Here is a 25,526-nt window from a genome sequence, read left to right on the forward strand (position 1 = left end):
AGGGAGGGGGCTGCAGGTTGGCAGCAGTGGAACCTTTGGGACGCTATCGCTGCACAACAGGACAGAGAACAGACTGGATTTTGCAATTCTCCGAGGCGTTGCAAACAAGGTGTGGCTGGTCCTCAAGGGCTTCTCATGCGCCTGGTGTGGAGGGGTGTTTCTGGGAGCTGGTTACTCGCTGAAATGGCAGGGCTGGGCCCTGTTCTGGGACAGGGGTGGGTGTCTAAGGGAAGCCACCAACTCCACAGAACGAATGCAGGTTCTTGCCCAAGCCGAGGGGCAGCCTGCAGAAGTGCCCGAGCTTTGGTAGCTGGGGAGGCCCCTGGGCTGGAGACCTTGAACTCACACCCAGGAAATGAGGCGTCTGTTAGTAAGTGAGACTCTGGCAGTGAGTCAGGTGTTGGGTCCCCGCAGAGCCCAGGGACAGGGGTGGGTGGCTCAGGCCTGGAAACGGAGCTCTTGCCCAGCTGGGCTCTGATCCCATCTCCGCAGCGATTGGCTGTGTGGTCTCAATAAGGTACCTAACCACTCTGTGCTTCCTTTCTGTCACCTGTGAAACAGGAATACTGGTGACCACTCTTAACACCTCCTGAGATTATCGTTAGGTGGCCTTTGAATACGAAGGAACTCGGAGACCTTTGCAGTGCCCGAGCTCTGTCTCTCAAAGCAGCATCGAAGGCTGACCGCACCGGGCACTTACTGCCTCCCGCTCTCCTGACACCCGGGGGTCAGGGGGGTGGGGGGAGGCAGGCCCTGACTCGGCTTCACCGATAAGGTACTGGAAGCTCAGAGGGGTGAAGTCATGAGAGCTGGCGCTGGGGTTTCTGGGGCTCCAGCCCTCACTGGTGCCATCCCCGACGGGACCCAGGGAAGCGGACGAGATGACTCTGTGGACCTTGAGGCCCAAAGTCTGGCCTCTCACAGACTCCTCCCTTCCTCCTGCTCAGGGGGGCATCTGGAGAGGAGACGAATCTGGGGGAGATGTTAATTAGTTCTGACAAATTAATAAAGAAAGCCTAATTTATTCTCCGGATCTAATTTCCTTCCCCGTGCTTTATTTTCCTGCCCAACAAGCTGCTGCTCGGGAAATGGAGGGGAAAGGTGGCGGTGGCGGGGTCATCTGAAGACGGGTCCGGCCCAGATCAACCCGCCTCCTCCTCGCTGGCCACCCCGCCCCTCCCCGGACATTAAGCTGTCAAGCCACTCCCAATTATCTCCCTCCATGCCCGCCGGCTCCAGGGGCGACAGTGGGAGCAAGCTGGCGTTGACTCATTCTGTCACCGGCCTGCCCTGCTTCGGGAAAATGCAATTTAATGAAGTCCGATGGCAGGGCTGGGGCAGACAGGGTCCCAGGAAGAGGGTGGCGCTAGCTTGGGGACGGCGGATAGCCTCCTCTCTCCGTGGGGCGGGGTCTTCGATCCGCCTGACATTATGTCATTTTCAGCGCCCAGCCAAATACCAGCGGGAGGGGTCACTCCTCTAGGTTCCTCTGCCTCCACTCACCCCTTCTGCGGCTCTGAGCAGCCAAGGCATTGACCTTCTCCACGAGGGCCTCCACCTCCCCCGGCTGCCTGTTTTAATAGCGTATGGTCATGACAGCTCGGAAATTCTTCCCGCTGTTTAATCTTGATCCCTTTCGCTGAAAGGCAAGTGCATTTCCCCATGCCTTTTGATACGGAATCTGGGAGAGGGTCAGCCACTGCCAGAAACCACCAGGCCAGTCCAGGGTTGGGGAAAGAGGCCGTGCGTGAATTGGCAGGCCAGCTCTGGTGCCGGAAGGAAGCGGGTCTTCCCTTTGGATTTGGGTTCGCTTGGGCTCGGCCCTGCCTTTTGCACGCTCCCGGTCCTGCCTCGTCAGTGGCATTTGCTCCTCCTGAGCAGGAGGAAGGGAGGAGGAGTCTGTGAGAGGCCAGACTTTGGGCCTCAAGGTCCACAGAGTCATCTCGTCCGCTTCGCTGGGTCCCGTCGGGGATGGCACACAGACTGGTGTGTTTTCTGGTGGGGTAGCAGAGAGGCCCCAGCTCCAGGCTCCTGGGTTCAAAGCCCGGCTCTGCCGCTGGCTTGCTGTGTGACTTTAGACTTTCCGTTCCGGTTTCCTCACGTGTACAAATGGAATGGTAGTAGAAACTTCCCCTTGGTTGTTGGGAAGATTAGCGCCCTCACCCGTTAAGACCCCTTTGTGGCGCGTTCCCGCCGGGCCATCATCGTCTTTGGCCATCGCTACACCCGGAAGACCTTGTTCACTGTCCGTCCCCTACTGGGCCGGGGCTCCGGGAGAACCCTGATGGCGCCCGCCTGCTCAAGCTGGACCCCAGCGCCCCGCCAGGGCCTGCACTCAGCCCCTCAGTCTCTAGAAGTCGATTGATATATGGCGTGACTGGGAGGCCACGGTGTCTGGGACTGAGACAGTTTCGAGAAGTGCTCCTGGCAGGGATAGAGGGGGCCGGCTCGGATCGTAAGCCTCTCCTGCCTGGCTCCATTCTGGGTCCCCCACGCAGGAGGCCCAAAAGTAGTTGGGAAGGACTTTCCCGCTGGTGGCCAAAGGGACAGAGAAATGTCTTACGGTAAAGGCAGTTAGACATCTCTAGACCTCAGAGACCGGCCGGCCCCTGGGAAGTCACAGCACCCCATTCTTTTGTGCCCTTCCTGGCCTTGGAGGGCCTTGGACTTGACCACGTGGTGGAGGACAGCTATGGGCCCTGCTTGCATCCACTGTGCGCCAAGGATGGGCCAGAAGAGCCTGGACAGGACCGACTGATCCGACCCTCTTGCTGTACAGACAAGGATACAGGGGCTGGACAGTGCCAGGGTGACCTGGCCGGCAGGTGGCCGACGCAGGACTCCTAACTCTGAGGCTCTTTCCCCTGCTCACAAACAAACAGAAAGCAAACCTGCTTTCTGTCTGATTCCCACATTTGATTCCCGTCACCCTGGATTACTGTGAAAGTAACTCCCCCGTCCAGTGCTCCAAGTGAGGTCCCAAAAGGATCGATCACATACGGTGCAAGACGTTCACAGTGCCAGGGTAAAGAAACGTGCACTTGGCTCTTCCAGACTGTCCACTCCACTGCGTCCATGCCTCTTCTCCAAGACCAGTCGCTGCCTCCCCCAACCCCCCCCCCCCGGACGCTACTCCTTCAGGAAGCCTGCCCCTACGAGTGCCACCAGCTCCTGGCTCGGGGACCCTGCCTTAGCACCCAGTGGAAGGAGCACCTCTGGTGGCTCACCCAAGGCCACACGGCTGGCATTTTTGGTTGCCATCTTGTTTCTGCACGCGCACTGGCGGGCAGGGCTGTCTCCCTCCTCCCTCTGGATCTTTCCCGGGACCACCCCAGTTGTTTCTGGAGATGGAGAGGGCCCAGGGCTGTAAGAGAAGGGCTTCCGGGGACAAGAGGGCTGTCCTCAGTGTAAAAATAGGTCCCTTGGGCCCTCCCAGCTTCCACCTCCCCATCTATAATTTGGTTTACTGAGCACCGTGAGGGCTCACTGCAGGCCTGACTCTCCTCCTTGGGGTAAGGGCAGGCCCCGGAGGTGCTGAGAATACCCCTGCCACACGCCCAGCCAGGTGGACGGATGCAGGGTCAGGGCTGAAGATTCAGCTGTGTCTGTGTGCAGGGAGGGAGGGGAGAGGGGCGGGAGGGGACCCAGCTGAGCCGGGACATGGGCAGCTGGCGGTCAGCAGGAGCCAGGCCAAGACCCAGCCTGCCCTTGGCTGTGAACGGAGAGCTACTCCCAGGACAAGTCAGTGTGCATCCCTGGCCCGGTGTCAGACCCGAGGCTGGGGCAGGGCTCGGACATTCTCCCACTCACAGCCTGGTGGGAGCCTCTGTGGCAAATGTGGACAGCACTGTCTAAGAGCCTGCTGCTCAAGGTGGGGTTCTCCCGGAACTTTCCGCAAATGTAAAACAGGGATGACCACCCTGACCTCTGGAGGCTGCAAGGGGATGAGGTTGTGAGCACTCGGTGGATGCTACAAAGCAGGAAGAGTGGCCCTGGCAGGGGACAGGGCGGCATGGCTGGTCAGGGTCAGCTCCCAGAGCAGGCTGTGGAGAGCGGGATTTTCAAGGAGAATGTGTGTGTGTGTGTGTGTGTGTGTGTGTGTGTGTGTGTGTACACAGAGGACTACTGAAGATGAAGGGTGGCCAGGAAGGCCTCATTGTGAGAGGCGACATTTGAGCCAAGAGCCAAGTACCAACCATGTGTCTGCCTTGGAGAACATTCCAGGTGCAGAGGCCTGAGGTGCGAGTGCGCCTGGGAAGTCATCTGGCCCATGTGGCTGGAAGGGAGGGAGGCAGGGAGGCTACCGCAGTCACCTGGGACAGCTCAGCAGCCCCTGCAGAGTTGGGGAGGGACAGCCAAGGCCCCAGGGGGTGTGGCAGGGCCGGCACCCGGGTCTCAGGGGCCCACCTCTCCCACCTCTCCAGGTGAGGCAGCTGGCGGCTCACCCCTACCTGCAGACAAGCTGGCCTCCCAACCAGGGCCTGAAAGGGAGGTGGGAGGGGCAGGGGTGAGGAGAAAGCCCTCCACAAAACAATGGCCTTGAGCCAGGACAACAGAGATGCTTGTTCTCCTTTATTTATGATAGTTGTTGGGAGAAATAAAGCCAGCGCCCTCCCCTTCCACCTTTCCCTTCCGTCCCACCTCTTCTCTGGGCACAGGCTTTCCTCTGACACACAGAGATCAAATAACTTTTCACTCAAAGGGAAAGATATTATCTCCCCTTACAATTCAGCACCAACACGAGCACACCGACATCCCCAGATTAAAAGGCAATTAGGCAGCTTTGTTTTTGCAGGGGCAGAAGGTGTGCTTGGCACCCTCCTTGGGAACTGGATGCCACCGTGGGGAGGGCCAGCGGCTCCGGTGACTCCCCGCGGAGAAGGCTGCTGGCCTCGGCTGGGTCCTACCCCTGGCCCGGCCCCCAGCCCCTCACCGGCCCCCCCCGGGGGAGCACCACTGTAGCTTTTCTCTGCACATCCTTGCCCTTGGAGAGTGAAGGCTGTGTTTGTGATCCACCGGCCACCCCCAATATGATGGCTTTCGAGCCCATTTCACACGGCCGGGACCTGCCCCCGTCAGCGTTTCCAGTCTTTTGGAAACGACGTAAAAGACAAGGGGCCTCGGCTCCTTCGCTTGGTTGGCTGTGCTGATAAGCGCACGTGGGGGTTAAGGCCCACACGGCCCCTTCAGAGCATCTGTGTCCCAGCTCATCAAATCCTTGGAGTCGGTGGTGTTACCCCGCTTTCGTGCTCAGGTGGTCAACATTCAGAGGGGCAGAAACTGACGGTCAGAGAAGCCGACTAGGATGTCCAAGGCACAAAGCTAGGATGTGGCAGGCAACCCCAGTCCACCCCTGCCCTTCAAGTCCTCCCCGTGGGGCTGGCTGAGGAAGGGGAGGGTTTTAAAACCCATCGTTCGCCTTCCAGTAGTTTCCATGTGCAGAGGACAGCCACCCTTGCCAGCTGGGGTGGTCAGGGAAAGTCCGCCCGTCCTTAAGTGGCCCTTGAAGGACGGGGAGGTTTTCATCAGAGACAGGTGTATAGGTCACCATGCTCAGCTTGTCGTAAAGCTCCCTGGGCAACTGGGGTCCCGTTCATCCCACCAGCCTGAGCTTCACCCAGCCCTCCCCCTCCCCCATGCCAGGCTCTCTCCTCCAGGATATTTTAGGCTCTGCCTTGCCTCTGGGCCTTTGCACAAGCTGTTGCGTCTGCTGGGGCACCTTCCTCTCCTGTACCCACCGCTCTCCTTTTCTAGCTACGGGTCGCCCTCTGCTCTCTTTTGCTGCCCCTCCCCCACTCGGCCTCCACCCTTTTGCCAAACTTTCCAGCCCATCTCCCATGCTAGTGACCACCCAGGCGCCCTGCTCCGCAAAGGCTTTCTAACTCAGGGAAGGACGCCTCCCCGCCTTCTGTCACCTTGAGCATCCACAGGAAGGCAGCTCTCAGACCCAGCCACACCCAGCCAGTCTTTGCTACGTCAGGATGCCGAAACCTCCCCTCCTTCCGGGTCCTTCTCCGGGGTCACCTCTCCCAGATGAACTCTCCCGGCTCTGGCTTTCCTAGTTCCCTCGCCTTTATCTCTCAAGTGTTACCGAGTGTATACTCGGAGTCAAGCACCGGGCCAGCTTCCCTTGGGTGGAGGTGACAGCCATGGGGGAGGTGGGAGGATGGATAGAGGGATGAGAAAGGATAAGGCATTTTCTTTTTCTCTAGAGGCTCCGTCTAGCAGGGAACCCAGGCGTGCAAACAAATAATTCTCGAGTTAAGTGCTATGTTTCATTTGTTTTTTGAAGTATGAACCAAAAGCGATGGGAGTCCAAGAGGAAAAGCGATTCTGAGGGGGATGCAGGGATCGGAGGAGAGGGAGGTTTTTAGCTGGGTCTTGCAGGGTAAGCAGGAGCCCCTCGGAGAGAGAAGAGGGAGCAGGAACAGGACAGTGTCTTTTACAGCCTGAATGTCGCTGAGCATTGGCTCCTGGTGCAGAGGTGAATGGGGCGGGAGATGGGCGCTGGTTTAAAGAGGGCTCTGTAGGCGACAAGGGTCTGCACGTCACCCTGTAGCAACCGGGGGGCCGCCGACACTCTCTAAGCAGGGTGGTGACACAGAAGCAGGCACGTGGAATGTACAGTGAAAGGCATCGGCCACCAAAAGGCCACACGGTGTGATTCCATTTATAGGAAATGTCCAGAACAGGAAAATCCATAGGCGCAGAAGTAGATTAGTGGTTGCCAGGGGTTGGAAGAATGGATGGTGGGGGGCTGGATACCACCACTGCCCTGACGGACCCAGGCTGGCCACTGGGAGACCCTCGGCAAGGCTGCAGCACCCTCAAATGTAGAGGTCCCCGCTCAGCACAGCTACTCCGAGCAACGACCTTCTGCAGGGTGCAGGCCACTGGAGAGATCCCGGGACCACCTCCCCATCTGGGGCAGGCTCCCCGTCTCCCTATGCTCAAGAGGTGTGGCTGGCACCTTTCGCCTGGGACCTGAGCGACAGACAGGTCACCTGACAAGCCACAGCACTTAATTTTGAAGACAGGCAGGTCCCCCGGTAATAGAGCAGGCAGGGAAGCGGCTTTGCCATAGACGGAGAAATTAGGGCAGAAAATAACACCGTGAAAACGGAACTGTCCAGAAATAGGAGAGAGGGAGCCTTACTCACATCCCAGTGTGTCAGGGCCTGTCTGAGCTCCTGGGAGCCCAGGGACAACCAGTTTCTCTGCTGGGCTCTGAGCTCTTTTATGAGCCACGTACTTGGTGGGGCCCACTCTGCACCAGGGGTAGAGGGAGACCCCTGGGGAGCAAGGTGCTCTGACAGAGTCCTTTGTGTGTGGTCCTGAGCGACTATAACAGGGCTGTGAGGGAGCACTCACCCCTGAGGTTGGGAAGCAAAGGACCCCATTCTCAAAGCCCTGTCACCTGGAAGGTCTGGGGACTCGGGTTCCCTGGACACCGGCATTGGGGGAGGGGGGAGACGGATCAGCCATCACAAGTGGGTTGAAATTTCTGATGCTTGTACAGTGGTGTGTGTGTGTGTGTGTGTGTGTGTGTGTGGTCCTTGGTTGAAGATTTTGACACTCAGATGGGGTGAGGAAGAGGTCTGGAGGCAGGGGTGGCTGAGGCTTGAAACTATAGGAAAACCTGCAGGCTTTCACGTCTCCAGGTTTTCCTTCTGGTCCCAGGGTGGGCAGAGGGCAGGACCAGCCCCCCTCCCACCCCCCACCCCGGTCTGCACGGGGGCAAGTGCTTATGAATGGAAGCCGGAGGAAGCCCAAAGCAGCCTGGGAAAGGAAGGTGATGCCCTCCCGACTCCCTGGTGGGCAGTAGCTTTATTCTTACTCTGGGCTTGGGGGCGAGGGCAGGGCAGAGAGGAGAAGGCGAGGCGGAGCAGGTGTGAGGGGGAGGGCCTCAATGATTTTTCCCAGCATCCCCTAGGCCACTTCTCTCACTACAAACCTCAGTCTCAAGCCACTTGGTTGTCATGGAAACAGGCGGAATAGAACAGATGGTCTCCACTAGCCAAATTCCAATTAAACAGGGCAGAGATGGATGGAGAAAGGGGTGTATGCGACTAGGCCACAGAGGGCTCTGCCCCCCAACCCAGCCTGCCCGCCCTGGGCTCCCCGAGGATGGACAGGAAGCCCCCGATCCCTTCCGGCAGACCAGGGACTGGGGTCAGAAGGACGTTCTGGGAGGTGGGTGGAGAAAGCTGGCCGGAGGAGGGTCCCAACTCAGTCCCCTCTAACCTCACCCCTTGGCAAAGGTTGAGGGAATGCCACCTTGGAGAGGGGCACTACCGGGGGGGGGGTGGGGACACACATTTAAATCTACAGAAACGCTGGAACAGAGATGCACGCGCACATGTACACCCAAACATCCATGTGCAACAAAATAGTGCTGCACACGTATACGTGCGCATGTCCGTGCACACGCACACGCACAGAAACTCATGAGGGCACGCGCAGAAAGGTTACGCAAAGCCATTAATCAGACACATGCTTAGAATAGTACAAAGAAAATGCTCTGGAAAATAAAGTAAGCAATTTATTTCAATTTATTTAATAAGCATGTATTAAGAAAGTAGGAATTGCAAACACACACACACACACACACACACACACACACACACACGTGCATGCACGACATGGTCCCAGGCCCAAGGACACAGGAAATATTAACCACTAACGTGATCAATGTGCTATGGCAAGAATGCTCGAAAGTGCCATGACGATACTGGGGGGGGAAATGATGAATTGGGGGCAGGGGATTCTTGCCAGGCCACGAAGCAAGGCCCGCCAAGCAGAGGGACAGCAAGAGCAAAGGCCTGGTGGGGTGAAAGGTGAGAAACAGCGAGCAGAGGGCACGAGCTCAGCGTGAGTGGGGTCTGGACGCCACACACGGACACACCTCCCAGCAGGCACCTGCCTGCGGAAGCACACAGCCACGCCCGACTTCACACACGCAGCCACAGCGCCCTCCGGTCCCCCCAGGGCTCGATGCCCAGGAGATACTTAGCAAATGTGAACGACATGAGAAAAGATGCTTTTGTTTGCCGCAAACAACATGAGGTGGGTATGGGAGGTGTCAGGAAGGAGAAAGGGAAGCGTCGGAAGTTTGCACATCTTGGCTACGGGGGTTACGCAAAGTGCCAACAACACGGAGAGGTGCGCAGAAGAAGGAAACCTCATCGTCGCCTACTAGGGGCTGAGAAGGAGGGAAGCCAGCCAGCTCCCATCGGTTTACTGTACGTTTACGGAGCATCTACTGTGTACAAGGCACCGAGCTAAGGCCTGCAGAGATCTTAAGGCTGAGCCCTCTCCTTCAAAGAGCTCAGTGTCTGGGGCGAGGGCAGGAGAGAAAGTACGAGACCATGCAGGAGGTTCTGGCTACAGTGAGACCCTAGACCAGTGGTTCTCACCTGGGGTGCCTCTGCCTCCCAGGGGACATTTAGCAATGTCTAAAGGCATTTTTTAAGTGTCACGCAGTGGGGGGTGAGGGAGGACCCTGCTGGCTTCTACTGGGTAGAGACCGAACATCCTACAGTGCACAGGATAGTCCCACATAAAAAGGAATGATCTGGCCCCAAACGTCCAGATAGTACTGGCTGGGGCTGAGAAACCCCAACGTGGACCACGGGGTCTGTACTTAAGTCACTAGCACTGGGGAGCTTGAGAGAGCTTCAGACAGAGCAGGGCTGTGACACATCACACTTCTTGCTCTGACTGGGGTATGCGGGCTCCCCAGGAATGGGGAGAGGCCCCCAGGATGTCTCAGAGGGTGGTGGTTGTGGGCGGGGGAGGGGCCGCTTCAGCCACTCCTACTCAGACTCCAGGTCTCAGCCTCAAGGTCACTGCTCCAGGGCCCAGATTAGGGCCCCACCCCCACCCCATGTCCCCTTCAGAGCCCCGTGCCTAGTTTATTCACTCGGGAAATTCTCTGCACCGCTCTGTGCATCTCTGTGCCCAGAGAACAGGAATGACACCTGTTTGGAGCGCCGGACCTCCCTACCAGCTCCCCGCAAAGGACTGAAACAGGTGGGAGAGGTTCCCCTTTCCCACCTCCCCATCCCCTGACCACACGCCTTATAAAAACAGGTCTCAAGGAACTGTTCTGGCACCCATCGGGTGGGATAGCACCAAGGATCCGGATGGAGGAAGAGGCCCGGAAACCCACGCGGCCCAACAGCAAGTTTTCTAGCAGTTGGAGATGAAAATGTCGCCCCAAAGCCCAAGCTCAAGGACGCGTGGCCCCCTCTCCTCCTCACCCTGAGCCTCCAATCCTGTTTCCACTTGGGGAGTCACCTGGTCTTCAGGTGCCCCCTGAGGCACATTAGCCTTTCAATAAAGCCTTTAACCTCTGTTTGAGCTGCTGAAAGTACTTTTTCTTGACACAAGGGACCTGGCACCTATAGATAAACATCTGTTGACTAACTGACCTCAGCTAAAGGATTAGGGAAGCATTACCCACAGGGTCACCCCAGGACCCTACCTGGCAGCGGCAAGGTCAGCCAAGTGAGTCAACAGAGGCCAGGGACCCTGCTAAGGAGATGCCTTCTGGGGTGGTCGTGGGGCCCGCGCTCCCAGCAGGAAATATCTAGGGGCATCCAAAGAGCCTGTGGGGGGAGGCTGGCTAAAACAGGCCACTAATCTCTCTTGAAGATTAAATACCACACTGGCTCCAGGGACCAGAAACCAGCTGGGGGGGAGGGGACAGGGGGGAGGTGGCGGCCCGGGGCAGGGGCGGAGGTGGGGGCTTCTTTTTCAGAGGCCTGGGCAGAGCCTAGAAGGTGGGGGTGGGGGAGCTGAAATTGGGGGAAAAACACCACTGATTAACCAGAGCTACTAATTATTAACCAGCTAGACTCTTGGACTTGAGCGCCCCATTTCTGGCTTCACCCCTTCACCGGTGTTGAATCCCAAGCATCCCTAGATCTCCCTGCCCCTCCTCCTCTCGTGGAGACTATCTCCAGGCCTGGCCTTGCATTTTATCTTCCGGTGCCCTTCCCAGAGGTGGCGGCTGCTATTGAATATCAACCCCTACTCCCAGCCCTGGGAGGGTGTCGGGAGAGACTAGGATGACAAGTGATTGCAACTATTATTTGGGGCAGGTCCCATGCTTAGTCTGGATGACCCGAAGGCAGCGGACCTTGGGATCCATCCCCTCTTGGCTTCCAACCCCCACCCTCACCCTCTGGAGGGTAGCTCAGCCCCTTATCTCTCCCTGCTCAGCCCCAGGGTTTGGCAGGGCAGGGGGAGGCGGGAGGAGTAGGGAAAAGGAGGGAGGGGAGCTCCCAAATGTGCTGCTAGGGAGGGGTCTGGTGACAGGGAGGGTGGCAGGGATCGGGGAGCCTCGGGGACGTGGGAGAAGGGGTTCCAAGCTGAGCCTCCTGGGCTTTGGGCAGGGGCACTGGAGCTGAGAAGGGCAGAGGCATGCTGGGGTTCAGGAGGGAGGCTGCTTGCTGGGTTGCCTTCAGGATAGAGGGAAGCCCAGATTCTCCAGGGGCGAGAGCCTCATCTAACAACTGGCCACAGGAAGCCACGGTTAATTCAGTCTCAACTGAGAAACAAAGTGGGTCACAAGGGTCTGCCTACGGGTTATGTAGTGCCTGGATGGTACCGATGAACTGCCTGCAGGGTGGTGGACCACATCACAGCCTCCGTATCACAGTGTCAGACAGTGGGGTGGGGTGCCTCACCCGGCCGCATGCCCCAGCTCGCCCTTAGTGCCGCGACATGCCATGGAGCCGCTGCCCCATGTCGTGAGGCACTAATGGGCGACAGGAGAGGCTGCCAGGAGATCACCCCATGTGGGCGTCCCTGTGGTGCACTGCCTCCCACGGTGACCACACCCATTCCAACCGGCCCCCACCCATCCCCATCAGGGCACAGGCTGCTGGGAGCATTAGGGGCCGCTCCTGCTGTCTCCAGGGCGAAGTGACAGTGACGGCAGGCGGCCCCTCCCCACTGCCCTCCCCGCTGTCCTCCCTATGCCCTGAATCTGTGCAATATGCTCCCTTTCTCAGGCCCTTCTCTCCCCATCACCAACTTAATTCCTTAATTCCCGCTGGAGATAAGCGGATCTTTCACTGCAATTTATTGTTAATCCAAAGGAAAACAGGGTTCGGAAGGGGTGAGGTGGAGGTGGGGAGGCGTGAAGGCAGCCGACCCACTGTGCCAACTCCCGGATCCTAGGGTGGTTGTAGTGGCTGGGGAATCCTAGGCCAAAATCCTCGGGTAGGTCAGCCCGTATTTGGGGCATCACACCGGCCACCGGGGATCGAGAGAGCCTGGTTCCATGGAGCGCACCTAAGATGGGAAAGCGTGTCAGACCTGGTCAAAAGCACTCGTGGGAGAGAAAACTGAGAGCTGGAGACCCTCTTTAATGCCTGAAGTATATCACGTGCAAGATCAGACGTGCTCCACACGATTCCAAGTGGGCAGAAGCAGGATTAATGGGTGGGAGCTTCAGGCATGCAGACTTCAGCTCCGTGCGAGGAAGAATCTGGGGCAGTGAGAGCTGTAGGGGCATCCACGTAGGGTGGTGAGTTCCCCATCGTTGGAGGTATTCATGCTGAAGCTGGATGTTCAACCAGCTGGTGGGGATGCAGTTGAGGGGTTTTAAGAAGGATCTTTTGTCTCTCCTTCCAATGCCAGGTTTCTCCTGACCTATCCAGTCTATCCTCCACAGGGAAGGGAGTTATCTTCCCCTGCAGGGAAGGGAGGTACCCTCAGCTGATAGCCGGGAGGCTCTTTTTGGACCCGAGGATGGGAGGGGACGAGGATGGGAGGGGACGGGAACCCATAGGCTCAGAAATTTAACCCGCCTGCAAGGGGGCAGGAGAATGCACTCCCGTTCCTAGCCCCTTCACAGCCCAGCAGGGAAGGCTTAGGAGGAGTGATAGGTTTACTTGGGCCGACCCTACAAGGCCCCAGCTCCTTCTCTCCATCTCCCAGCCAGGCCACTGTCCTGTGGCCACTAAGAGAGGGCACCCTCAGCTGTCACCTGCTGTGTGTCAGGTCAGAGGGCAGGTGCCGTCCCCTGTTAGGCCAAGTTGAGGAGTGACAGGAACCCAGCCGAGGGACCCCTGCGGTGTGCTGGGCCAGGCTGCCTGGTCCCAGGGAACTGCCCCTCCCCTCGATGGAGGCTCCCCGGGCCAGCAGCAGCTAACAATAACCAAGTGGTGTGCAGGCTCGCTCTGGAGCAGGCACTGTGTTCATCACACCACATGCATTATTTACCTTTTCTAAACCTCTCATCATCACATCCCTGCTTTCCAGGGAAGGGAACTCAAGTTTAGAGGAGACGAGACCCAGATACGCGTGAGGGCGCACGTAAGTGATAAGAGAGGGGGACCACGTGGTTCCAATGCGGCCGGTGGGTTCAATTTGCTGGGGAGGAAACAGTCAAACCAGTTGTTTGCGATCCTATAGACAAAACAATTATCCAAGATTGACCTTCTGCATTCTCTAACTGGCGGCTGGGGGGCAGTGCAGACCCTGCCTCTGACGGTTATGGTCTTTGATTGCCTGCCTCTTCCCCCCACTTCCTGCCCCTGCCCCCCAGTATCCAGGCTCTGCCCATTCCCCTCCCCCAGCCGGGGCCCCCGGCCTCCGTGGGGGAGAAGATGGCAATCAGAGTCTAATAGGGAGCGCGCGCGCGCACACACACACACACACACACACACACACCATAAACCTCTCTCATACACACACAGAGGACATAAAAACACTTGTAAAGAAACACATAAAGCAGCACAAATTATCATTACAGCTCGAGCTGTATACACAAGTGCCGAGGGGGTAGGAGTGATGGAGTGAGAAGGTGGGAGAGGAGAATCGAGCCATTTCCTGGGCAGGATGTTTCTGAGTCGGGGGGGGGGGGGCGGGGGGCGCTGGTCCCCAGAACAGTGCCCTGGTGGCTCTGTCTGCCCCTACTCCAGGCTCTCTGGGAGGAAGGGGGAGCCACAGAGACCCTTCCCGATTATCGCTGCCACAGTGCCAAGAGGTGGGTCCTACGGACGTTGCGGCCTCCCTCCCCCATTGCCACCCCCTTGGTAGGGGCAGGGAGGCCCATCATCTGACTCTGGGGAGGTGACTCAGGTTGGGAAGGGTGCCGGGCGGGCTGGGGCAGGCACGGGGAGCAGGGGGCTGTTGCCTAAGTTCCCCAAAGGCCCATCCATCAGCCGAATGGAGATAATCAGAGTGCTCAGCCGGCCCAGGACACTGATTACTCTCCGGGCACCATAAACACAGGGAATAAATCTGGGAAGGGGCTGGGTAGGAGGGCGGCTCGGTAGCAGGGCTGGCCACCCTGCCTGGGAAGGGGGAGGCAGCCCATCCATCATTCTGAGAGATGTAGCTATCTAGGCCAATGAGATGGAGGACAGTTCGGGGGGCGGGGGAGGTGGGCAATCATAATAAAATAATCCGGTGCAGTGTGGCTGCTGTGCTCTGATCTTATATACACTCAGGAGGAGGCTGTCCCTGCCCCTGCTTCAATTTTTACCCAGTAGCCACCGCAGGAAGCTTCTGCCACTGACACCAAACTCTCGGAGGACATCTGGCCCACAGGGTAGAGAAGAGGGACACGGAGGTGGTGTGGCTCGAGAGTGCGGCTGGGCATCCGCGGGCCCAGGGCAACGCGGGTCCCTTGGTGCCGACAAAGGGCGCTCCTTAGGTTTGGATGGGGGCCAGGTGGGTCCGGAGCCCTCCATCCTACTATTCCTTCCAAGCACTTCCTGGGCGCCGGGCAGATTCCGGGCCCAGGAACCAATCGCATAGCGCTGGCCTGTGTCTGGGCCACAGAGGCCGCGCCGTAATTCAAGCTAACGGAGCATGGATAATCTAGAACAGCAGAGGGTCTAGGAGGAATTTCTCTTTGGCGTCGAAACCTATCAGATGACTGTTTTGCAGCCCAGTTACCCTCCTAATTAAGCAAGTTTGTGAGGCCTGAGTCCACGTGGTGATGTGCGGGGTCAGGGTGTGCCGAGCGGAGCATCGGCCCGGGGTCACCCTCCAGAGGACAATCTGCACGTGAGCGTTCTGGAGGCCGCTTAGTCCTCAGCCACAACGTCCAGAGAGCGTTTTGATTTTTCTGCTCCCACGACCCTCTTCCCTGGGATAGTTCTCTAAGCCGGCTCCGTGGCTGCCAGGCCTCTGTCCTCAGCTCCCTGCTCTGAACCTGCCTGGGGCAGAGGAAGCACCGGCCCTTTCATCCCAGGGGATCAAAGCAGCCAGCACAAGTGAACACCCTAAATCCTCCCCACCTCCCCAGGTAGGGGCCCCTCCCTGGCCATCTTTTGGGATCGCTGGGTGAGGGCCTGCGAGACCAGAACCTTCCAGAAGCTTTGGATAGGCACTGGCATAGGATCAGCTTGCTGAGCTGCGGACCCACCCAGGACCAGGGGCTTGCCTGGGAACACCCGCTGTGGATAGTTCCAGGCGGCTTCTTTGGGAGAAGCTGTTACACCTGGCCCTAGTCTCGTCAGTGAAGCATGGGAGGAGCCCCCCCTTCGCCCGCAGGTGGCATCAGTGATACCCAGAAGCTCAGGGGATGAAACAGTGATGACATTGAGACATTTCTTTCTAGCAGAGCCACATTCACACTCCCAAGAGAAAACGGGGACTGCGGTGGAATCTACCAGCAGTGCAATGGTTGTTACTTCGAGCACCTGTAAGGTATCCAAGGACACAGTAATGACCACCGAGACTCTGATGATGGGCACTAATAACCTCACCCGCTCCAGGGCCGCGCCAGGTTATTCCTGCGCCATCAAAGGGAGCAGGGGGGTGCTGAGCGATATACGAGGGTGGTGGGCATCCCGGACGCAGGGTCTTGTGTTAGCCCAGGGGTGGTAAGCCGTCTTTCTCCGTCACCCATCCACCCAGGAGAGAGGCAGCTTAGCTAAGCGGTATGATCATGGACACTGGGCCCGACTTCCTGGATCTGAATCCCGGCTCTGCCACCTAGTAGCTGTGGGACCACGGGCGGGTGTTCTAACCTTTGCCTGGGCCTCATCTTTCCATGTGTGAAAAAAGGGAGAAGAGAAGGGCCCTCTACATGAGTGGTAATGAAGGTTAAGTCAGTGATTACATGTGAGGTGTTTATAACAGTGTCGGGCACCCAAGAAGTCTCAATATAAAGTTTGTTATCATCACCATCGTCATCAGCTGCCCAAAACAACCAACCATGTATCCACCTGGCCCACGATGTGGCCAAGCCTGTACTAGGCCCTGGGGACACCGAGATCTATCAGCAGTGGACTTGTCCTTTTGGAGCTCTTGGTCTTGGGGAGAAGAAAAACCCCAGGCTCAAATAACTATACAGCAAGATGCAGAATGGTTAATGCCATAGGGGGGCATGGAGGAGGTGCCAGGGGGCTTTGAGATGGGAGAGGTTATCCCCAGCTGGGAGAGGGGGTGGGTCACGAGGTTCATGACAGAAGTGGCTCTTGATCTCAGTATTTAGATATGGGAAGGAAGGGAGAACTTTAGGCGGCGGGGGGGAGGGGGGCTGCTGGCATGTGCAAAGGCACTGAGGTGGGAAAACGTGGGACGTGAATAGAGGGGTGTGTGGCTGGGTGGGCCTGGCGTGCGGGCGAGGGCAGTGAGAGAGGAGCTAGGGAGGGGGTAGCCATCGGATGCTTCTGGGCCTGTGAGCGTCTTTCTCACGTGCACTTTAGGTGTATCCATCCAAGAAGCAGTGTGAGCAGACCGGAGCCAGAGAGCCAGGAGGCAGGGGCTGTGGCAACAGTCCCGTGAACAAGGGCGCTGCTAACAGCCCCTCCCGAGGTGGGGCCCATATCAAGTGGTGGCAAGGCTGGCTTGGCTCTGAGGCACCTTCTCTAACTTTCTTTGTCCTAGCAGCTGGCAGCATTTGCCCACAAGATACCAGGACTGAGGGAGGGCGTGCTGGGGGCGCTGCTGGGGCCCCAGGAACCAGAGCGCATGGAGGCAGCCTCACCGATCCCCCTTGGGGCCTGCACTCCAGACCGGCTCGAGACTAGGGCCCTACGGGGGAGCCCCAGGAGCTAGTATAGGTCTCTAGTCCCCTTTTCTCCAGAGCGAGGCGGACTCGCGTCTGCCCAAACAGATCGGCCCTCCCAGCTCCACTGACTCATTTGGCGGGCAAACCGGCTCATGCGCCAAAGCGTGGGCTGGCCTGTGTGACCCTCCACGGAAGCGTACCAAGTGAGCTCGTGTGCGCTAAGAACAAGTTATTTGCGCCTGTCGCTTACTTTTCCTCCACAAGACGGAGGTACCAGGAAGGGGCGAGCTTTCCTTTGCTCTGGTCTTGTTTTTTATGGTGATGACCACTGAGCCCCGGTGGTATTCTGGTGACCAGCAGGTATATGCGGAGGATTGTAGGACAAGAGAGATCAAGATAGAGCGGGGAGGGGAAGGTAGAGGCAGAGAGGAGCCGGGCTGTCGACAGGCACTCGACTCTGCTGAGCAAGAAACAATCCCGGCTGTGGTGGGGAGAACCCCATGACGGCACCCAAGCCTCCGTCACAGCAACTGTGGACAAGTTACCCCACCTCAGGGAGCGGTGTGAGACCGGTGAGACCCTGTCCTAGCTGTCAGGTGACAAGAGTGCATGTTCAGGGAGGAAAAATGTTTCCACCGTGGGGTCCCCAGGCCTCTACCCCCACGGGGCAGGAGGATGGGCCAGGATTCTCAAGCCAGGGTGGCCGTGAGGAAGCCAAACTCATCTCTACTGCTGGGATGTGACTCTCAGCCCTACAGGTGAGCGTGGGGAGCCGTCCCCTGACCCCAAGGCCCCCCTCTGCAGGATGGTGTTTTGCTAAGCTTCTCAGCCGGCTCGTGCCAGACAAGGCGGGCTCCTATGAACAGCCCTGGAGGGAGCGTGTGCTTCTCCCCCTCGGGCAGGGGACGGAACTGGGGATTCGAGTGGGCAGGAGGGAACCTGTGTTTCCAGCTTTGGGGAGCACACGTTCCAGGACAGGGAACGGGGAGGCAAAGAACTCCATTTAAGCCCACAGATCGAACTCCAACTCCCAATGGGACCTTCGCATGCCCATGGCCACTGGCCTGCTTTGCTTCCTGGGCCACGCCTGCAGCTGTGTCCCAGTGGAGCTACCAGCCAGTGGAACTAATGTCCTCTAATGAGATCCGGGCCAGAGTGGCCGGGCGGGTTTTATTGTCTGTGGCTTGGTAATGAGACTCCTCATAAACTGGGAATGACATTGGGGTCTGTGCAGGCCAGAGCGGGGCGGGGAGTAGCCCAGGAGAGGGAGTCCGCTCTGCCTGCCAAATCTCACCCCTTCCCCTCTCTGTGGCTCTGTCCGTCCGCGTGCTCTCGGAGCACCACTCTCTGTCCCAGTGCCTGCCTGTGCCCTGGGGCTCTGTGCTCATACCTCAGGGCCCTGCCCATGTCTCAGGCTAGATCTCCAGGGGGTGATGCTCTAGCTTCCAGAGGGACACTGTTGTCCCTGGCTTCCCTAGCTGTTCTTGCTGGGCGTGCCGACCTGGGCTCCATGGTCAGCTCCCTCCGGCTGGGCCACCCTCCAACCTATGTCCTCCCCGTTTCCCTCCATTCCCCAGGGAGCTCTGGCTTGTTGTAGGGGGAGAATGGTGGTGGCTGGTGAAGTGAATGACCGTCTCACCGGACACGTTCTGTGGTGGCTGGTGAAGTGAATGACCGTCTCACCGGACACGTTCTGTGGTGGCCCGGCTCAGCCTCTTCTGTATCTGTCCATCTCAGCCTGTGTCATCTCCCTCATCTACTGGATCTGAAGTCACAAGTTCTGGCACCTGATTTGGCCTCCCTGGCTTGAGATGGTCAGCAAATTACTAAGCCTGACTCACTTTCCCCATCTGTAAAATGGAAGGGCCAGGAATACCATTCTCACGGGGCTACTGGGAGGATCGGCTGGAGCCACGAGCCGTAAAGAGCGCCACAGACATTTTTATTATTGGTGGCGAAAGGATTCCATCTGCAACCGGAGAAACTGGAAGAGGGCTTCCTGCCAGTGAGAAGGGGGTGACGCCAGGAGGGATGCTCTATCTGGCTGTACCGTCTTGCCAGATGAGTGGGCTGCTGGAGAGAGGGTCGTGCTGCCCACCCTTCCCCCAAACGTGGAATTTTGAAGAAAGGCAGGGGCTGAGCCCCAGGCCCTCCCTGCCGGCCCCGGCTTCTACCACAGCCAGTACTCCAGATGTAGCCAGGGAGTGAGGAGGGTGCCGGGGAGAGCCCCTGGTGACACGCTGCAGAGCAAAGACCACACGGCACCTGCTGCTTGTGAGTACATGACCACCGGGGTTGGGCGCGCAGGTGCCTGGAGCCCACCAGGCCACCTGAGCCCCCAGGGGCTGCTGCAGCCCCTGCCCTCATCTCCAGGTGGGGCTCAATGAGCAGCGACAAGGGAAGAGAGGTCAGCACTGGGCAGGCAGCTGAGTGGCTCTTTCTCAAGGGAGTACAAAGTGGCCACTGCCCAGCGGGCAGCTGAGAGGGCGCCGGGACCACTCAGAGGACGGGCGTGGAGAATAGGAGTAGCTGCTACTTTACTGCATGTTTATCACAGGCCGGGCGACGAGCTAAGCACTTTTCATACTTTATTGTCCATCTACACTTCGCAACCTCCTCTGGAATCTGTATTAACAGAAACCCATTTTACAGATGGGAAAAACTGAGGCCTACAAAGTAACTTAACCAAGCACACTCAGCCAGCAAGTAGGAGAGCTGGGATTCAAACCCAGTCCACCTGGCTGCACTCTGCTGTCTCACTATGCTGGGTGGCCACGATGGGGTCCTTCCTAGGCTGCAGGGAGAGGAACCAAGCCGTCTGCTGCTCTCTCTCAGAACTAGGGCCCGTGACCGCTGTTGCCTTGTCCTAGAAGACTGTGAAAGGCACAGATCCCATGAGCCCGGGGCGGGGGGGAGGTGGGGGGGGGTGGAATACATACCATTGCTCCCCTCCCCCATTCAAGGATAAACCTTGGGATTATCCACTGCCCTAAAGTAAAGAGTCCGTCATCTGCCACCAGAAGACTTCCTTTGTGTCCTTGTCGGGTCTCTCCTATTGCACTGTGTTCCTCTGTCCTTCGGGAACGGGTCAGGGTTCAGGTGCTAGGCTTGATGTGTTTTCTTCCCACCTCTTCCCTCTCCCCACCTCCCAGATCGGCACAATCCAGAGTTTCAAGGGTTAACTGGACTAAGGGGTGTTATCTCCAACTCAGGGCATTCCCTCTGCAAAGTGATCCCTGCTCAGATCTTAAGTTACCTCCTGCCCCCGCCAGCACATCTGCTGCTGGCTCGGCAGACCTGGTCTCTATGGAGAGGGGCGGGCGTCGTGGGGGAGAAACACCTGCCAGCCGGTCTTGGGCACGGGGTCCTGGGTTCCCAGGACAGGCAAAGTTCTTCCCTGCCTCTCGCCCCTCATTCCCTCTAAGGGGGCTCTCCCATTCTGCTGCACGGAGCCCAGGGTGGTTCCAGGCACATGTATGTTGCCGACCTGAGTACACCTGTGGTTGGTTCCACGGGGCTATTTTCGTGGAGGACCCAAAGACCCAAACCCACATTCCTGCCCCTTTTAAAACGCCCAGAGTAGGCCACCTTTCTCCTCAGATGATCCCCTTTCCCCCAAGTGTTCACGCAGAAAGTAAAGATGCCAAATCAGTAGCTGCAAACCTATCTCCCGGGGCCCCTCCCAGCCTTCTAGGGATCTCGAGAAGCCGTGGGGCAAGCCGGGCCCCAGTCAACACCAGGATCCAGATACCATGTGCCAGGGAGACAAGACAGGAAAGCCTCCTTCCTCACCAGGTGAGCATGCCGAGGCCCAGTGTAACGCCAAGGGCAAGAACAGAAAAAGAAACCAGTGTAAAGGCTTCCCGCTCTCAAAGGACCCAGCAGCCCACCCGGGAAGTCCTAGGTCTCTTCCCAAAATCACCTCTCTGACCCTGTGACATCAACACAGGTCTTATCAAGGCTCAGAGCCACTCACAAAATCCTAGTGGGAAAGACAGAAGACATCAGTTATATGTGAATATACACCTGATATACCGTTATAGCCCTGGTCCCGTGCCGACCCACAGCCACCAGCGCCCAAGACCTCCTTGCCCTCGCGCCCGTGGGTCTGCCCGTGCACAGGGGATTGCAGATCACCGACGCAAGCACACAAAGCCTGGCACGTGTGTGTGCCAATCCACGCGGATGGTGAGACGACATGCAGGCTGTCAGAAGTGTCACCGCCGGAGCGCCACAGCTGGCTGGTGTCCAGTCTAGTCCGGCACGCGGGCTAACGGTCAGAGTCAAAACAACAACGACGACGACGACGGTAAAACAGGCGAATACACAGGTACCCCCTCGGTCTGTCTCTCCCCCAGGTGGGAGCCATTCAAGTTACCAGGTTAACCAGGAAAAGACACAATCAGGAAAATCGAAGGTATATTCACACCTCCCTCGGGTGTTTTCTGTTTGTGCCGAACAATGAACGTTAGTCAGCTGCTAAACAATGGCAGTATCGTAAGACGCAGCAACGGGGGCAGACCCTCTGCCCGTGCCCCCGCCCCGCGCCCCCCCCCTGCCCCCCCCAAGCCTGGCCCACTTGCTCGCTTGCTGAGCCATCGGCACCAGGGTTCTGCTGGCCGGTATGACCGTCCTGGCAGCATTCAACGGGGTCCTGGGTCAGGAAGTGGCTAACGAGTAGGTGGGTTCATTGTGCAAAGCTGAGTGGCTGAGACGGGAACTGGTATCATCATCTTGGCCGGCATCGGGCAACAAGGGACCACCTGTCCCCCTGAGCCACAGATATTCAGGCTCAGAGATGCCTCACGGGCTGCTCAGCCAGGGCTGCGGGGCCCAGGCTCTGCAACATCTTCTCCTCCCCTCCAGCTTGGACTGTCAGGCCTTGCATCTGATTCTGAGACACTCTCTACAGCGCAGCCTCCAAAGCGGGCACTGAGATTGCTGTTCGCACACGCTGTAATCCCCAGGCCGGCAGAATTGGTTTGGCCATAATGTCCTGCCCAGCAAGCCTGAGCACATCACTGCCTGTGAGAAATGGGGAGAGAGGAAAATAGCCCAGCAGCTCCGACACTCGGAGTTTTGAAGGAAACCACCTTCTGCAGGCTCTGTACAGACTGCAGAGAAGGGATGTGCCGCGGGCCCGACAGGTCTTCCGAGGGTGTGCACGACACCTGGGGTGTGTGTTCTCTTTCCAGACAAAAGGTTTGGGGAAGCCAATTAGGGAGGGTGTGGTGTAGGTGGGACACCGGCTCGGTGCACCTGCTTCTAAGGCAGGTTCTCTGCCTCCTCCCCAGGGCTCCCCCTGTCCCTCTTCGGGGGTGTAGTCCCTATGCTCCACTGGCCATCTCCTCTGAGTTGACCTGTAGGAACCACAGACTGTTATCTCCGAAGCTTGAGGGCTTTACCACCCAGCCTGGTAAAGGCTGTGTTGTTGAAAACATACTTCTGTATTTACACGTCAATAGCCAGATCGAGTGTTTTTATTTTTTTTTTTTAGTCAGGGGGCCATCGCACACACTGGGGGCTGCCCCCACCTGCTTCGCCCCAGAGAGAGGACCACTCTTTGCCCTCCATGCTCCCTGACACAGCCCGGGAGAACCCAGAAAAGAGCATCCGGCTGGCAAGTCTCCAGAGAGGAGCAACAGAAAGCTCCTCGCCAGGAGGGAGCTGGCGAGTGGTGGAAAGTGGGGTGTGGGCAGGCAACTTCTGAGCCCCCCAGCCTCCATCCAGTGTCAGAGGGGCACAACCACACCCGCCCACCTCCCTTTGCAGGGGCACAGGGGCACACAGGCGGGTGTGCGAGGGAGCTTGGCCAGCGGGGGGATGAATTCTGGCTGCCCCTGATGCCACCCCGGCCATAACAATGACAGTCGACCGAGGAGGGCTTAAGTGCCTGAGTTGTAGTTCTCTGTCTGCCTCCCACCCCTCAATCTGCAGTTTTGGGGAGAGGGGAGTGTCTACACTGAGCCAGGTGAGACTGCCATCTCCCTGACCCCACTTCCTGAGTGGGGTGGAGCAGGGCAGGCTTCCAGCCCCCCAGAGGAGTCAACCACTATGTACCTCAAAGCTGGGGGAAGAGAACGACGAAAGGAGTGGAAAAGGGGGGTGAGTCCATTCTTTGCCCCCAAGCCTTTCCACTCTTTGTCCGATGGGAATGAGGTTAACCCCTGGTGTGCCAGACCAGCTAGAGCTCCCCAAAAGCTCTCCTTTCCCTAGCATCTGGGTGTGGACACTATGCAATCGAAGGGTTCCCAGAAGCTCACCGCACCCCCCTTCCCGTGGTCAGAGAAGTCCTAGGGCCCAAGCTCTGGCTGGCTTCCCAGGAGGTCCGGTGTGAGAGAAAGACCTCTCACTCACCACGACCACCCTGCGGGGGAAGGGGAGGCCGACTCAGGCCCCTAGAAATGGATAATGCTGCTTGTGTGCCCTAGAACTCCCGCCCCCCACCTAGCAGGGCAGCACCCCACAGGCTGCAGGGGTGGGGGCACCGTGGTGCCGGCCTCCACAAAGTGCTTTTGCTACCATAGGCCATTCAGCCAGATCGGTGGAGCCCTGGCAGTGAGCTGGCGGCAGGAGGGGCATAGAATTGAATGAGGCCAGGTTCCTGCCTTCCAGGGGTACACCCCAGCCCCGGACCTCGGCAGCCAGGCTCGCCCCGGGGTAACAAACTAGCCCGCGAGTCTGCGGCACCGCTGGCGTCTCCAACGGGCCGCTGCCGGCGGCGCTCCAGATGTGATATTCTTGCCCCATGCGGAGCTGGTCTCTCCCTACTCCGACCCCTTATCCTAAGGCCAGACCACGTGCTCCAGCCAACCCCCGCCCTCCCCCCACAAAATCCCCCATCTAGCCCGGGCGGGAGGTCGTCTCAGGTTTCCTCCCGGAGGGCTGGAGGCACCCCCACCCCCACCCTGACCCCCGCTGGTGTCACCAGCTACTGTGGGAGCCTAGCAGCTTCCCCAGGGACACAAAGGGTTAAACCCAGGCGAGGGGACTCGGTCGGATTTGCCTCCTAAACGCATTTTCCAGTTCATTCCCCAGCACAATACGCCGGGGCCGGTCCCAGCCTCCGCCCCCACCCCACCCGTCAGATGGGCCACCGCGGGCCACCCCAGGGTCGGGCATCGGGTTAACCCCTCGGCCGCCGGCCGCCTCGAGGAAGGACACGCGGGGCAGCCTCGGGAAAGTGGGTCATGCAGCCACCTGGCTGGCACCGAGCCCGCGGCGCTTCCTCCGGGGAGAGCCCCCAAACCCGGCGCGGAGTTCCGAGGCGAAGTCCGGCTCGCGCAAGGCGGGGAGGTTGCGAGCCCGCGCGGCCCGGGCCTCACCCACCGGGATAGGAACCGCAGGTGAGCGAGAAGCTGTCTCTGACGCAGGAGCCGGCTCTCCGCGCCCGCGTGTGGCTGCGTGGGGCGGGAGGGGGCCCGAGCGCGCGGAGCCGTCTGGCGAAGGGGCCGGCGACAGAGACGAAGCCCCCCTGCCATCCTCCAAACCCGCAGCCCACCAGCTCCGAGACTGACGCCCTCCCCCTGGGGCTGTTGTCTCATACCCCGAGACGGCGATTACGGCGATTATTTTGCATTTATGTAACATGCAGTGTTTCCAAACTGCTTCCCGAGCTGAGAGCTGGTTATTAAATAAATAGAACGCGATTACATATTATTATTTTTGTGAAAAACAGAGCGGAGAAAGTGCTTTCTTGCTACACAGAGACGTGCATCCGACTGCCTCCCTGCAGGGCAGGCTGTGAGGCTTCTCATCCTCTCTTTCTCCGCCGTGCCACCCGCACCCCCCTTACCTAAGCCGTGACCCAACTTTTCTGCCTCCTTCTGCTGCCTGTAACCCAGACGTGCCCGCCATCCAGCTCCCAGCCTCGGGAAGGCATTGGATGGTGGCGGGGAAGGGGGTGGGGGGAGAGTGGAAGGCAGAGGAGGAACGCGCTTACCTGGGAGGAAGAATGCGGTCAAGCCGAGAGCGAGTCCCCACCAGCGTCCAGCGGCGCCCGCAAGCCCCATCCGAGCCATCGGGGTCCGGGGGTCCGGCGAGAGGGGCCGCGAGGAGAGCGCTCCCCGCGCTCCAGAAACCAGCCCGGAAGACGAAGGCCGATCGCTGCCGGCCGCCGGGCGCTCCGAGGATCCAGGTCAGCCGCAGCCGTCGGCCGGGGCGGGGTGGGCTGGGTGGGATCCGCGCGGCCGCAATCCGGGCCCCGGGCCGCCGGCGGCTCAGAGGCTCGGTGGATGCCCGCCGCAAGTTGCACGAGTCATGCCCCCTTCTCCTCCTCCGCTCTCCTCCCCGTGCCGGTCCCCGCCCTCTTCTTCCACGCAGAGCCGGGCTGGGGAGAGGGACCCACCCCCGGCGCGCCCGGCTGCCCGGCTGCGCGGCGCGGGCTCCCGGCCCCCGGCGCGCTCACACCCTCCCGCTCGGCTCCAACTTGCAGGCGTCCATGGCCGGCCGTCCTCCGAGGGCGGCGGGACGAGCCCAGGCGGCGGGCGGGCGGCGCGGTGGGCTCGGGGCCCAGGCGGCGGGCGGGCGGGCGCGCGGCTCG

At 59.1% G+C, this 25,526-nt stretch overlaps 1 protein-coding gene across 1 annotated transcript in view; it reads right to left on the minus strand.

The window, feature by feature from the left end:
- NECTIN1 (nectin cell adhesion molecule 1) overlaps positions 1–25,240 on the minus strand; it is a 61,347-nt gene extending 36,107 nt beyond the window's left edge. The window contains exon 1 of the mRNA XM_047072419.1: positions 24,927–25,240. Coding sequence (XP_046928375.1) covers positions 24,927–25,005 — 79 coding nt within the window. The 5' untranslated portion in view covers positions 25,006–25,240. The remainder of the gene's footprint in view (positions 1–24,926) is intronic.
- Between the last annotated feature and the right edge of the window lie 286 nt (positions 25,241–25,526).

This window comes from Lynx rufus, unplaced genomic scaffold (assembly GCF_022079265.1).
Source record: "Lynx rufus isolate CCGP_SWC_20201006 ecotype Redwood Valley unplaced genomic scaffold, mLynRuf1.p SCAF_9, whole genome shotgun sequence".
In the NCBI taxonomy this organism is placed as follows: Eukaryota; Metazoa; Chordata; class Mammalia; order Carnivora; family Felidae; genus Lynx; species Lynx rufus.